Source organism: Oppia nitens, unplaced genomic scaffold (assembly GCF_028296485.1).
Source record: "Oppia nitens isolate AA-2021 unplaced genomic scaffold, nextdenovo-longstitch-racon4-pilon3 scaffold30_pilon_pilon_pilon, whole genome shotgun sequence".
NCBI lineage: Eukaryota > Metazoa > Arthropoda > Arachnida > Sarcoptiformes > Oppiidae > Oppia > Oppia nitens.
The window spans coordinates 631,525-645,000 of record NW_026533211.1 but is presented as its reverse complement, the minus strand read 5'-3'; the positions used below and the strand labels follow the sequence as shown (position 1 = coordinate 645,000).

At 31.4% G+C, this 13,476-nt stretch overlaps 2 protein-coding genes across 2 annotated transcripts in view; both read right to left on the bottom strand.

The window, feature by feature from the left end:
• LOC128956497 (collagenase 3-like) overlaps positions 1-1,250 on the bottom strand; it is an 8,768-nt gene extending 7,518 nt beyond the window's left edge. Inside the window, exon 1 of the mRNA XM_054302215.1 lies at positions 1,247-1,250. Within this exon, the coding sequence (XP_054158190.1) occupies positions 1,247-1,250 (4 nt within the window). The remainder of the gene's footprint in view (positions 1-1,246) is intronic.
• A 396-nt stretch (positions 1,251-1,646) lies between these two features.
• LOC128956496 (uncharacterized) overlaps positions 1,647-13,476 on the bottom strand; it is a 221,968-nt gene continuing 210,138 nt past the window's right edge. Inside the window, exons 8-15 of the mRNA XM_054302214.1 lie at positions 13,170-13,385; positions 11,963-12,027; positions 11,261-11,413; positions 9,348-9,389; positions 6,885-7,623; positions 6,655-6,816; positions 6,233-6,571; positions 1,647-4,532 (exon numbers count right to left, since the gene is read on the bottom strand). Of these exons, the coding sequence (XP_054158189.1) occupies positions 1,647-4,532; positions 6,233-6,571; positions 6,655-6,816; positions 6,885-7,623; positions 9,348-9,389; positions 11,261-11,413; positions 11,963-12,027; positions 13,170-13,385 (4,602 nt within the window). The remainder of the gene's footprint in view (positions 4,533-6,232; positions 6,572-6,654; positions 6,817-6,884; positions 7,624-9,347; positions 9,390-11,260; positions 11,414-11,962; positions 12,028-13,169; positions 13,386-13,476) is intronic.

The window sequence follows — 13,476 nt, the reverse complement described above, 5'->3', positions numbered from 1 at the left end:
TTTTTATGTTGTTGTTTTTGTTATCAATTATTATTATTATTATAAATAATTATTAATTTTTTAATTATTAATTTTTTGGTATTAAAATTATTAATAATTTAGTAAAACATATGTGAATAAAAAATAAATTATCGATATATTATTTATTTGTATATATATCGATATTTATTTATTTATATATTTATTACTTAATTATTAAAAATATTTTTTTATTTAAAAATAAATTAATAATAAATATTATTGTTATAAATTATAATTTTAAAAATAATACTTACTATTTATTAATATTTATGTTTAAAAAAATTTATATTAAAATATAAATAAATACACAGTTTGTTTCAATCAAAAAAAAATTGTAAATAACATTAATTTTTATTTTTTCATAAAAAATAAATCTCACATCAAAATAATCATTATTAAATGATAATAATAATAATAATAATACATTTAAATTATTTTTTTCATAAAAATACTAGTAGTAGTAGTAATAGTAAAATAATAATAATTATTATAATATTATTAATAATAATAATAATACTGTATATAAACAATATTGCAAACAATTATTTTTTTAAAAAAAAATTTATTAGTTTTTTTGAAATTTATACTATAATATTAATAAAAAAACAAAATAATTTTGTTTTATATCAAAAATAATAATTAAATATATATAAAAAAAGCATACCTTATATCCCATTTTACATTACAAATACATACACACAGATACATAAAAATACATAATTTTTATTATACATTATTTTCAATAATACTAATAATAATAATATCTATTTAACAAATAGTGTCTCCGATAATAAAAAATCTATTATTAATTAATTGAATAATTTTAATAATAATAATATTTTTAATATAATAATAAAAAAAATTAAGTATTCGACACATATTTTATGTTTATTTTTTCATATTGTATATAATAATTATGTATTTTATTTGTCATTATTATTATTATTATTACTATTATAATTTAATCAGTTTTTTTTATAATAGTTAATTTTCAAATTATAATTTAATAATAATAATAATAATAGTTTTATAATTGAGAAAAAAAACCGATAAACAATACATATATATATTTTTTTATAAATATAAACAATCAGATATATAGGTGTATATATTTGTAATAATAATAATAATATAATAATAAAATTAATTATAATAATAATAATATTTAATTCATATATAATAATAATTTAAATATAATATAATATAAGAACACAAATATTTGAACTCATAATTCAATTCATTTAGATTTTTGAATTATAATAATAATAATTAATATATTTTTTTTATTAATTAATTAATTGTAATAATAATATAATAACTAATTAAATATGAAATATAATAATAATAATAATATTTAATGAATACACAGACATATATATATTGCATATAATAATATTAATAATAATTAAATGAATGATAAAAATATGGGTGAAATTGTTGTGTGAAAACAACAAACAAAAAAATTTTATACGATTTTTTCAAAACAATTGAAAAAAAAATATTTTTTTCAAAAATAAACTTTTTTTGTTTGTTTGTTTGTATTATTGAAAATTTAAAAATTAAAATAAAAATTACATTTCATTATACAAAATAATATATCGATATATATATATATATATATATAGCTATACATAGGACTCCTCCTCCGATGATGAACTGTTACCTATAGAGTCTGTCCTCTTATGATGCAAAACACTGGTAGTACTAGTAGTAGTGGTCAACAATTGTCCGCCGGGAGGGGCAGCACCGGTAGACTGCTGTTGCTGGCCTACGTGTACAACGGTAACACCTTTTAATGGTTGGCCATTATTATTATTATTAGTGGACTCATGAATGGACCGATGATGGCTAAGCTTATTGTTGTTGTGGGCACCGGTAGTCTCGATCAGTACGGATATCGGTCGACCAGATTGACGGACATATATGTTGTACTTGTTTGGCGGCGTCTGATTCAATGTTGGCGATACCGATGTCGATGACGAACAGGACTGGGATGTCGGCGATGGTGACCCAGATTGTGAGGACTGGGAGCTACCGCTGCCGGCGGCGGGTGTGAACAGTTTGCGAAGTGTGGCCACATTGCACGGTATGTCTTTGCGCCACTCTTCGGGTGTACAGTCTTTGGCACTTCGCTGAAGAAACGACACGTTTGCCGCTGAGGACGACGACGACTGAGGAGGCGTCGACAGTGTCTGTTGAGCACTGGTATGATAGACGTATGGCGACGATGAAGGAGACGAAGATTGTTGTTGAGCAGATATACGTACGACTCGGGCACCGGCAGTATTGGTAACCATCAGCGAATGGCCATCGCTGGCCGCCCGTTGGACAGTCTGTTTGTGTACCGACACTAAACTATTATTGTTGTCACTGTTGTTGCCGCCAATAGGAGCTACCCGTGCGGGTACTGCCCTATGGGTAACGTTGCGTTTGTTGTCGATATCCGAATTGTATACACGAACCGATTCTTCGTATATATGATTGGGCGATGAGTTGGCGGCCGCGTTGGTGGACGAGTTGGTCGACGCCGACGACGTTTTACGGCCGTTAGTACTACTATTACTGCCGCCACCGTTGCTAACGTTCAGAGCAGTGCTACTCTGGGCCCGACATAGTATCTCTTTGCGGGTCATAGTCTCCTGATAGCTCGGAGGACACGTTATAATACCGCTACCGCCGCCACCACCCGAACCGACGCTACTGTTTCGCAACAGAGACGATGATGAGGACAGTCGACTCGATGATAGTGACGAACGCTGTGAAGCAGTATCCGAGTTGGTATTGTTGTTGTTGCTGGCGGTGGTAGTTATGACCGATGATGATGATGAACTGGCCACTTTCGCAACACCGCCGTTGTTGGTAGTGGTATGACTGGTGTTGTTGTTGTTGTTGGTGTAGTGGTGGACATCGGCCCGAAAGGTCACTTGTGTTGCCGCCGTTGCCGCAGCACTGGTATTGTTGTTGTTATAGTAAGTAGACGACGACTGTTTTTGATGGACAGGACTGGCAGCGGCGGCCGAGTACTGGAGCGATGAATAGCCGCCACCGTTGCCGGCAGTAGTCATATCTGCGTCGACAGTATCGCCATACGAGCGAACCAGACTCTCCTCGGAGGTCGTCCGCCGCAGATATTGGTCGCTAATCTCGTGGTGATGATCGTGATAGCCGTGACGGTAGTAGTGATGATGATGACCATTGGCTACTACTACAGGAGCACCGCCCAGTACGGCAGCTAACGGTGGTCTACGATAACGGTATTCGCGTTGATAGTCTCGGCCATAATCATCGTTATTGTTGTCGTTGTTGTTGAGCGTCTGGTCATCATTGCCGCTGATATCGCCATTGATGCCATAGCTGTACGACTTGGAGTAATGGATAGGTATGTGCTGATGATAGAGATTGTGGTGATGATTATGATGGCCACCAGCACCGGGACTATGGCTGCTGTAGTGATGATTATGATAACCGTTGCTGTGATTATGTACGGACAGTTGTGTTGACGGAACCGATGATTGTCTATAATATGAATTTTGATTATTATTGTGTCGATAGTTATGATGATTATGAGGATGTGCTGATTGTTGGCCATAGTTTGCTGGCGAATAACCGCCCGGAGCGGCACTATGTCTATACTGATTGTGATGGTATCTATTGTTGCACTGTTGTTGCTGCAGCTGCTGGTGATGATAGTCAGCACCGGTATGTTGACCTCCTAGACCCAGATGCTGGCGACGTTTGCGCATAACTACATCGTGACAGGAGCCGTCAATACTGACACCGACCGATCGGCCATAACTGAACGTTACGTTAATATCTGACGGGTCGTTGTTGTTGTTGTTGTTGCTGAGACCAGTCTGATCCAACATATGCGGTACCGATTTGGTCATATACGGATAGGACGACTGGGGACCGCCGCCACTGCTGGGAAAGTGGTCGTCCATATCATCGTCGTCGTCGTCATCGATGTCCACATCGTCAGTATATAGCTGTGTATCGCTTAGGGTTAGACCCGAATCGCGCGACAGATTAGACAATGACATCTTGTTTGTCAACCGATGGCCACCACCACCACCACCACCGCCGCTGCCAGTGTGTCGGCCCTCGACAGTAACACCCGGACTGCCTCGGGTACTATCGTCCATCAGTGCCCGTTCCAGACTATCGATGGACGAGTCGTCCGATCGGTGATGATTGTTACCGCCATCACTACCGGTGCTGCTGCTGCTGCTCGTACTGAGAGCACCGGTACCGACGCCGCCACCGCCACCGCCGCTAACAACTACACCACTACCGCTGTTGTTACTATCGGGCAAACTGTTTAAACTATCAGATTCTTCGGCACCCGAATCCTGGCGATTCGGGTCCGCATCGACACCGATGACAGTCGACATCGACGGTGAAGACGATTGAGCTACCGGTCCGCCCAACAGGCGTAGTGTTTCGCCGCCAAACAAATCAGGGCAATGATCGATGAGATATGCTATCAGTTTTGGCACTTGTTTTGACATTTCCTGTGATAATAATAATAATAATATTTAAATATTAAAAAATATAAATAAATTATATTTAAATGTTATATAAAAATCAAAACTTTTTTTTTGATTTTATAAAAATTTTATTGATATTATATATATGTATCTAAATTTTTTTTTTGGTTGAAATCATATGATGATATATTATAGAAAAAATAAAATGTTTTTTTTTAAATTTTAAATATGAAATTTAAATGTAATATTATTACTATTATATGGTTATCAAACATGTATTAAGTGCAACACAAAAAGTAACAAAAAATTTTTTTATATCGTATAAAATATTAATGAAATAAACATTTGATATATAAAAACGTTTAGTTTGTTCAGAGAGAGAGAGAGAGAGAGAGAGAGAGAAAGAGAGAGAGAAACTGGTATTTAAAATGTTATGATATCTCATAATATTTTTTTTTAATAAAAAAAAGTTTTTATTTTTATTATTATTTGTTATGCATTTATTATATATTAAGTGCACAGGTAGGTTGATAGGGAAAGTTGTACTGAATATATATACAGTATTATATCCCTATCCCATCATATGTATCGTAAGTGCAATTAAACCATAAATAAGTCAAAAATATTTAAATATATTAATAGGAAAAAAATGCAATAATAATAATAATAATAATATAAACTAAGTTTTTTAATGTTTAAGGATAGGAAAACTTTAATAAAAAAATAAATAAATAAAATAATTAACATTTTTATGAATATTAAATATTTGGGTCCAATATTTTTTTTTTGAAATACAATAAATAATTTAAATTTTAAAAATTACAATTATTTTCATTGAAAAAATATATATACAATATATATATAAACAAAACACAACTAATTTAAATATTCAATAGATTTCCTATTTATTCATACATTCATTAAAAATATGATTGAATTGAATTGAATAAATAAAATATCAAAACTTTCAATATATATATATAAAAATTATTTGTTTTTTTTAATTGGTTGGTACAAGTAGACTATTATAGGGTGGGTGCCTATTGATAGATAAGTTTAGAGAGAGAGAGAGAGAGAGAGAGAAATGAGGAACCGGTAGATAAGGTTTACCTAATTTTATATGATGTCTATATAATATATATACAGTATATATATATATATGACATTAATTGGTAGCTTATTATGCAATAATAAAATTTACTGATTACTGATTACATAGAAATAAAAGATAATATATATATATATATATATAAAAAGTTGCACTTTATATCACTATATATGTATAGTACTGTATATATATATATATAATATAATTGCATTTATTTTTTAATATACAGTACACACACATACATACATTAAAAATTTACTTTCATTATACTGTATGTATACACAATGATAACAAACCATAGGTTTAATAATAATAATAATAATAATATTATTATTATAGTTAGTATAGACTGTATACTAAGTTTATCGGTGCACACAATCGCACCGTAAGGTTTTTTTTTAATGTGTGTGTATATGTTTAATGACAGTGGGGTTAATCAACCCATTTCAAAACACACATAGCATCTCTAAGGGTATGCACACACAGGTATGCAACACACGCTTAGGTATATACTAAATGGTATAATAGGATATACACTGTACTGTATATACTATACAAACAAATTAGTTGATAATTAAATAAACTAAACAACAAAACAAATAAAATCAATCCTTACTTCGCATCGTTGTGTCGACGGGGGTACGGGATTGGGAGCGCCGAACGGATTGGGTGTCAACAATGATTGGCCAACACAGACACCCAGATTGACTGAACACATCTTATTATGGCCGGACTGCTGCTGGATATGCCAGAGCAGGCATAGGACATGTTTAAGTAGACGCAGGTTGGCTGCGGGTAACTGAGCCAGCAGTCGGCTGACCCGTTCCCGGCAGTCAGACTGTTGTTGGTGATGACCAACACCACTACCACCGCCACTGCTACTGTTGATGGCGTCGATCCATTGCGGATACAGTTGCGACTGTAGTAGACAGTCGGGCAACGATCGCAGGAACTCCTAATTTAGGTTATGGTAGGATATTAGTTAAGTCATACCAAAGTTATTATACAAACTGTATACTAATTAAAAAGGACAGTTACCTTGAATACGGAAGCAACAACAATGACCGGTACTTGGCCAACATCGGGATCCGTTTCGGTTTCCAATTTTGCCCGAAACTCTTTGCATACTCGGGCGTTGGCCGACTTGCGAAATATGCCCAGAGTGTACGGACCCTTTTGGATCAGCTCATGTAGCATATTCTGTGCAAACATAGAGGTTATACCATTAGATCCCAATAATAATCAATCATTTAAAAAAAAACACTAACCATAATAGGTTTCGGTAGCTGTCCGTCATCGTCATCATTGCACAGTAGGTCCAAATGTTGGCCAAACAGTTTGCCTTTAGTGGGACTGGACGGCTCGCTGCCGCTACAGATACCGCTATCGGTCATCGATGCCGACGAAATATCCGATAGTCCGGCCCCAGTACTAACCGATTTGTGCAACGATATACGTTTGAATGGCCAGTTAATTGGCCGACGTTTGGATTTTGACTTTTGTGTTTTACCGTTACTGTCCAACAACACTAATCGGCGGTTACGATGACCGCCGGAAACTGGCGACGATTGTTGGACAGTCGTCGACGTTGTTTTCGGGTACGATCGGCGCAATATGAATATACATTTATTATCGGCGGCCATCGTATTGAAGTTATGCAGATCCAGATTGGATCGGTGAAGTAGGTCGCGGACAAAGTTCATTTTGATGGCAAACGGATATTCGTGGCCAACCAGCGGATAGGGTGTATCGTCACGGGATGTCTTTACCCATAGCTGATAGTCAGCACTTAAGTCAGCCGACGATGTCTCAGTGGTTGGCGACTGTGTCGGTATATCAGTGGTACAACCAAACTCCCGGAGCGCCGTATCAATAGTATCCCGTGTAGTACACTGGTTGGTCACCTTAACCAATGTATACTTGTCCTCGTTGGCCACTGGATCCCAATAGGATACCTGTATTGTTGTATTTGATTTGCCCTCCTTGTCCTTGATTTTGCTAATGGATCTACAGTTACGATAGAAACGGTGCCACGGATTTAGTAAATATATTATCGATAGCATTGTGTTTGTAATAATTAATTAATTAATTAATATATTCAATAAAAAAATCAATTATTTGTTGTATGATTTTAATTGACATTTATTTAATAATAATTATTATCATATCATATCATATCATATAATAAAATAATCGCTATTTTTTAAGCGATATTTTAATTTAAATAAACTTATATAATATATATAAGTGTGTGATATATAAATACACTGATTGAAAAAAAATTGTTTTTTTTTAATTATTATTATTATTCATAATTTAATATATAATAAAAATATTAAATTTCTTGTTATTGTTTTTTTTGTGTGAAAATTTTTTTATTAATATTAAGTTAATTTTAATTATAATTATCACTTGAGAAAAAAAAACACAATAATTATTATTAAATTATTTGCTTCAAAAAAAACATATTTCAAATACTTGTCTGTGTTATATAATATTTTCAAAACTATTTTTGAAAAAAAATTAATTTAATATTTTAAATCAAAAAAAAAATTATTATAATATTACAGACAGTATTCATATTCACAAAAAAAAATTATTCATAACATATATAAAAACATTATTATTATTATTAGTCAGTAAATAACACATGTGTGAGAGAGCACTGGTAGATATAATATACATACATGTACGTGAGCTAGAGCACCGGTATATAAATTATATATATATATATATTTGATTTGATTCAAGTGTAATATTAATATAAAATTTATTATAATACTGTATAATAATTTATAACTAATATTTCAAATTAATTATAATTTTAATGATAATAATAATAATAATTATTATTTTCAGTAACAGCGCATGTTTTTTCCATAAACGTAAAGTAATTTACCGGTAATTTTACGTAAAATTTCAAATAATCTATGATTCATATAACGTTATATATATATATATATATATATATATATATATATATATATAGTTTATAACATTTATTACTAATAATATACAACTGTATTAATATTATTAACGTATATAAACTTAAACTAAACTGTTTTGTTGTTATAATAAATAGTTTAAACTTTTTTTTTGTTGTTAAAACTTTTGTCAAAAAAAAAATATTAAATGTCAAATAATATACACTTTTATTTAAAAAATAAACAAATTTGAAAACATTTTTTTTGAAATAATAAAAATTATTTATCACATTATATACATATACAGTTGAATCACTTGATTAAATAAAATATTAAAACAATTACTATTTATTTAATTAAATAAATAAATGTTTATAAAAGTTTATAAATACTTATTACTGTATTATTAATAATAAAATATTAATAGTAGATATTTAGTAAACTTTTAAATTTATAATTTTTTTTATTATTATTATTACTGATAAATGATAATAATATCTCTCATATATTATTGGTTACAATTGTAGTCATTATTATTATTATTATTATCAAAATTATTAAAACATAACAAAATCACAGTAAAAACTTTTATGATATATATATCTGTATAATAAATATTTCACACAAAAAATGCAAAAAACAAACAAATAATATGATAATAAAAATACAAAACAACAACAAATAACTGATAATATATAACAATAATAATTCAAATATAAGATAATTATAATAAAAAAAACTACTTTTTGTTTGTTTGTAATAAATTAAATAAATACAAAAATATAAAAATACAAATAAAACACTTACTGTTGTATCCTCTCGTGCCATAACTCCTTGGATTGGGCACTACTGTAAAAATAGGGGGGTACACAAAAAATAACCATGTTAATAATTATACTACATATATATATAAATATAAAATTTTATCTAGGTTAAATATATATATATATATATATATAGTTAATTGGGTTCAAATATAGGGCTATCAAATAGTAGACATCACACAAAAAATAAATAATTTTTAAAAAGCAATTATTACTTGATTTTAGGACTAAATAGTCGACACATGGCTATCATCATAGTTATACAATCTATGGGAAGCACCTGATGATGATGTTGGTGTGTGTGTGTATGTATGTATGTGCCGGGTATTACACCAGTAAACCTAACCCTAAGCGCAACAACAACAACAACAACAAACACATCATACTCTGCTGACACACACACACACGCACAGGGCATCACCCTATCCTAACTGGCCATAGAAATCAAGGGATATACTACAGCTACAGCTAACCACTGGACTCTGGTATATCCTATTTAAAAATACTGATACATACAAATACAATGTGTATAAATTCATAGGAATCGACTGATCCTCTCTTTTTTTTTGGTGGTTAAGCACCTGAACTCTCTCTCTCATTCAAACTAGCCTTTCAATTGCTGCTTATCTATCTCTCTGTATATAATATATATAAGCAGCACATGTACTACACCTGCACACACATACACATACATTGTGTGTGTGTAGAGCACAGGCAGAGCCCAGTATGAACCTCACCTGTGAGCTCACCCTTTAATACCTTTACGTTTTGTTTTAGAGAGAGAGAGAGAGAGAGAGAGAGAGAGAGAGAGAGAGAGAGAGAGAGAGAGAGAGAGAGAGAGAGAGAAATACATTGGAAAAACAGATTTTTGATACATTGACCCTTCAATTACACTGTCTATCTCTTTAACTACTCTCTCTCTCTCTCTCTCTCTCTCTCTCTCTCTCTCTCTCTCTCTCTCTCTGTTTATAAGTATAATAGTTAGCTATAAGTGGATATATACCGGTAATAATAATAATAATATAATATAAATGAGGCTTCAAATTGGATGAGTGCTGTGTATGTATGTGTGTGTGTGTGTGTGTGTGTGTGTGTGTGTGTGTGTGTGTGTGTGTGTGTCTATGTATATGTCTATCTATTTATAATAAAAGCACTGTTAGCCATAAATGGGACGACACACACACACACACACACACACACACACACACACACACACACACACACACACACACACACACACACACACACACACACACACACACACACACACACACTCAACACGACAACACATTTTCGACAGGTAGTGGATGTGATGGTTTTGGTTGAGAGTGGGGGGGAAGGGGTGGGTAAGGGGTTAATAAATAACTGATGGTTAGACACTAGGAGACAGAAAGTCATAGTCATAGTCACAGTCATACAACACACAACAGTCCATCATTCAAAATTGATTGATAGATATTCGTAGAAATGGCTTTCCCCCTATCGATACAGTTCCTCACATACAGAGAGGAAAGGTATGGTGTATGGGTCGTCAAGATTGTCGATAGCGAGACAGAGAGAGAGAGAGAGAGAGAGAGAGAGGTTATTGTGATAGAGATGTCTCTAATAATAATTATAATAATTATTTTTTTTGATGATAATAATGTCTATAACTTTTTATTTGGGGGGGGGTAGTGTATGACTAGTGGACAGGTAGGTTAGGTGACGGACGGACGACACCCGGGGAACCGGCAGTAGTAGTAGTACTCAGTGGTGGTGACAGTTAGAGAGAGAGAGAGAGAGATAATAAATGTTATATTATAGATGTGTCTCTTAAATATATATATATATATATTTCGGTATATTGCTAGTTGAGGGGGTATGGGGTTAAAAACTACTGTACTACACACAACATACCTGAACGTTGCCACCACATTGGTAGTGGGCCAGCCCATCACAAAGGAGGTGTCCGACGATTTAGTTGATTCGCATACATCATCTATTGATGTCTTTGATAACCACATTTCGCTGACGCGACACTTTTCCTTCAGTTTATAATTGCCTGAAGATCTGTTTGGAGGGGTTTGAGGTTAGGTATGACCAGACAGTCGACGACACGATCGAAGTGATGGTATTGTTTGGTTTGGTTTGGGGGGGGGGAAAGGGATGAGAGACAAACAATTAGTCAATAAATTTTCAAAAACAGTCGTCAAAAACAATCACAAATGCATTTGTCATTTAAAAGTCAAGCAATTAGTTGATTGAAATTAAGTTAAAGAGAGAGAGATTAGAGAGAGAGAGAGAGAGAGAGAGAGAGAGAGAGAGAGAGAGAGAGAGAGAGAGAGAGAGAGAGAGAGAGAGAGAGAGAGAGAGAGTTAAATGTGTGGTTAAAACAAAACAGAGTCCAAAAACACAGACAAAGTTTTGAAAACTTTTTTTTTTATCTATTTTTTTTCTAAAACAAATATTTTATTTGTATGTAAAAAAATAGACATTTTTTTTTTTGGTTAGTTTTGAATAAATAAAAAGTGATTTATTATGATATATATATATATGTATATTCAAATGTATAGCACAGTCATGTATAGCACAGTCATGTGGATGACAACAACAACATACCTGGACTTTGCGATCAACATTAAGTCATTAAATAAAAACAAATGTCTTTCTTGACTTTGGACGCCCTGGAAATGGCAACAAAAAAAATAAATAAATTAAAAAAAATTGATAAAATATTTTTGGTTAAAAAAATAAGTTTTATATATTTTTTTTAAACAAAAATGCAAAACACAAAATTAAATTATTTTTTACAGAATATATATATATATATATATAACTAATTTTATTTTTGATAAACACTTTAGATTAAGAGCTATTTCTATATATTTATATATAATTTTAAGTATAGTATATATAATATATATATATATATATATATATATATAAAAGTTTGCCTTAAATAGTATTGCAATTAATTTACAATTCAATCAAATAAAGAGAGAGAGAGAGAGTTCATTAAATAAGTTTTTTTTAAATAAATTAATTTTATAATGTTATATATATTAAAAAAAACACTTTACACACACACACACACAACACACACCTAAATAAAACATTTTTTTATAATGAATTTTTGACGGAATGGTATCCCTAATTAGTTTAGACTTATCTATTAATAGTATATATATTTATAAAAAAAAACCTCTTGAGAGGTACATAAGCTATGCATAGATAGATAGAAGATAGACACCACACACACACACATACACATATATATACACACATACACACACATACATACACATACATACACACATACATACACATACACATACACATACACATACACATACACATACACATACACATACACATACACATACACATACACATACACATACACATACACATACACATACACATACACATACACATACACATACACATACACATACACATACACATACACATACACATACACATACACATACACATACACATACACATACACATACACATACACATACACATACACATACACATACACATACACATACACATACACATACACATACACATACACATACACATACACATACACATACACATACACATACACATACACATAGCAAACTAAATAATTTATATATACATATCTATTACCTATTACTTGAGCAATATATTAGATATATATATATATATATATATATAATTGTCAATTAATAAAGGTTCATAGGCACTTAATATAAATATATATTGATTTAGAGGAAAGGTATGTAATAATTTGTATTAATAATTTTAAAAAATAAAATAAAAATATACATACAATAGTAAATAGGACGGGTCCATCCATTATAAAATATCTATTGACACAATTATCGGAATTATAGTCCAATTTGTTATTAGTATTATTATTATTATTATTATTATTTTGATTATTGTTGTTGTGTTTGTTTGACTGTTTGTTTGTATGATGACTGGATGCCGACGATCCACCAATTTTATGGATAATACCATGTAATCCAGTTATAATATAACGTATCTGTGAGTCGGGATAAAGGACAGGTAGGTTAGGGTTAGGTTTGGTAGATATGGATAGACAATATTAGGGTATTAATGTGTATTAATTAAAA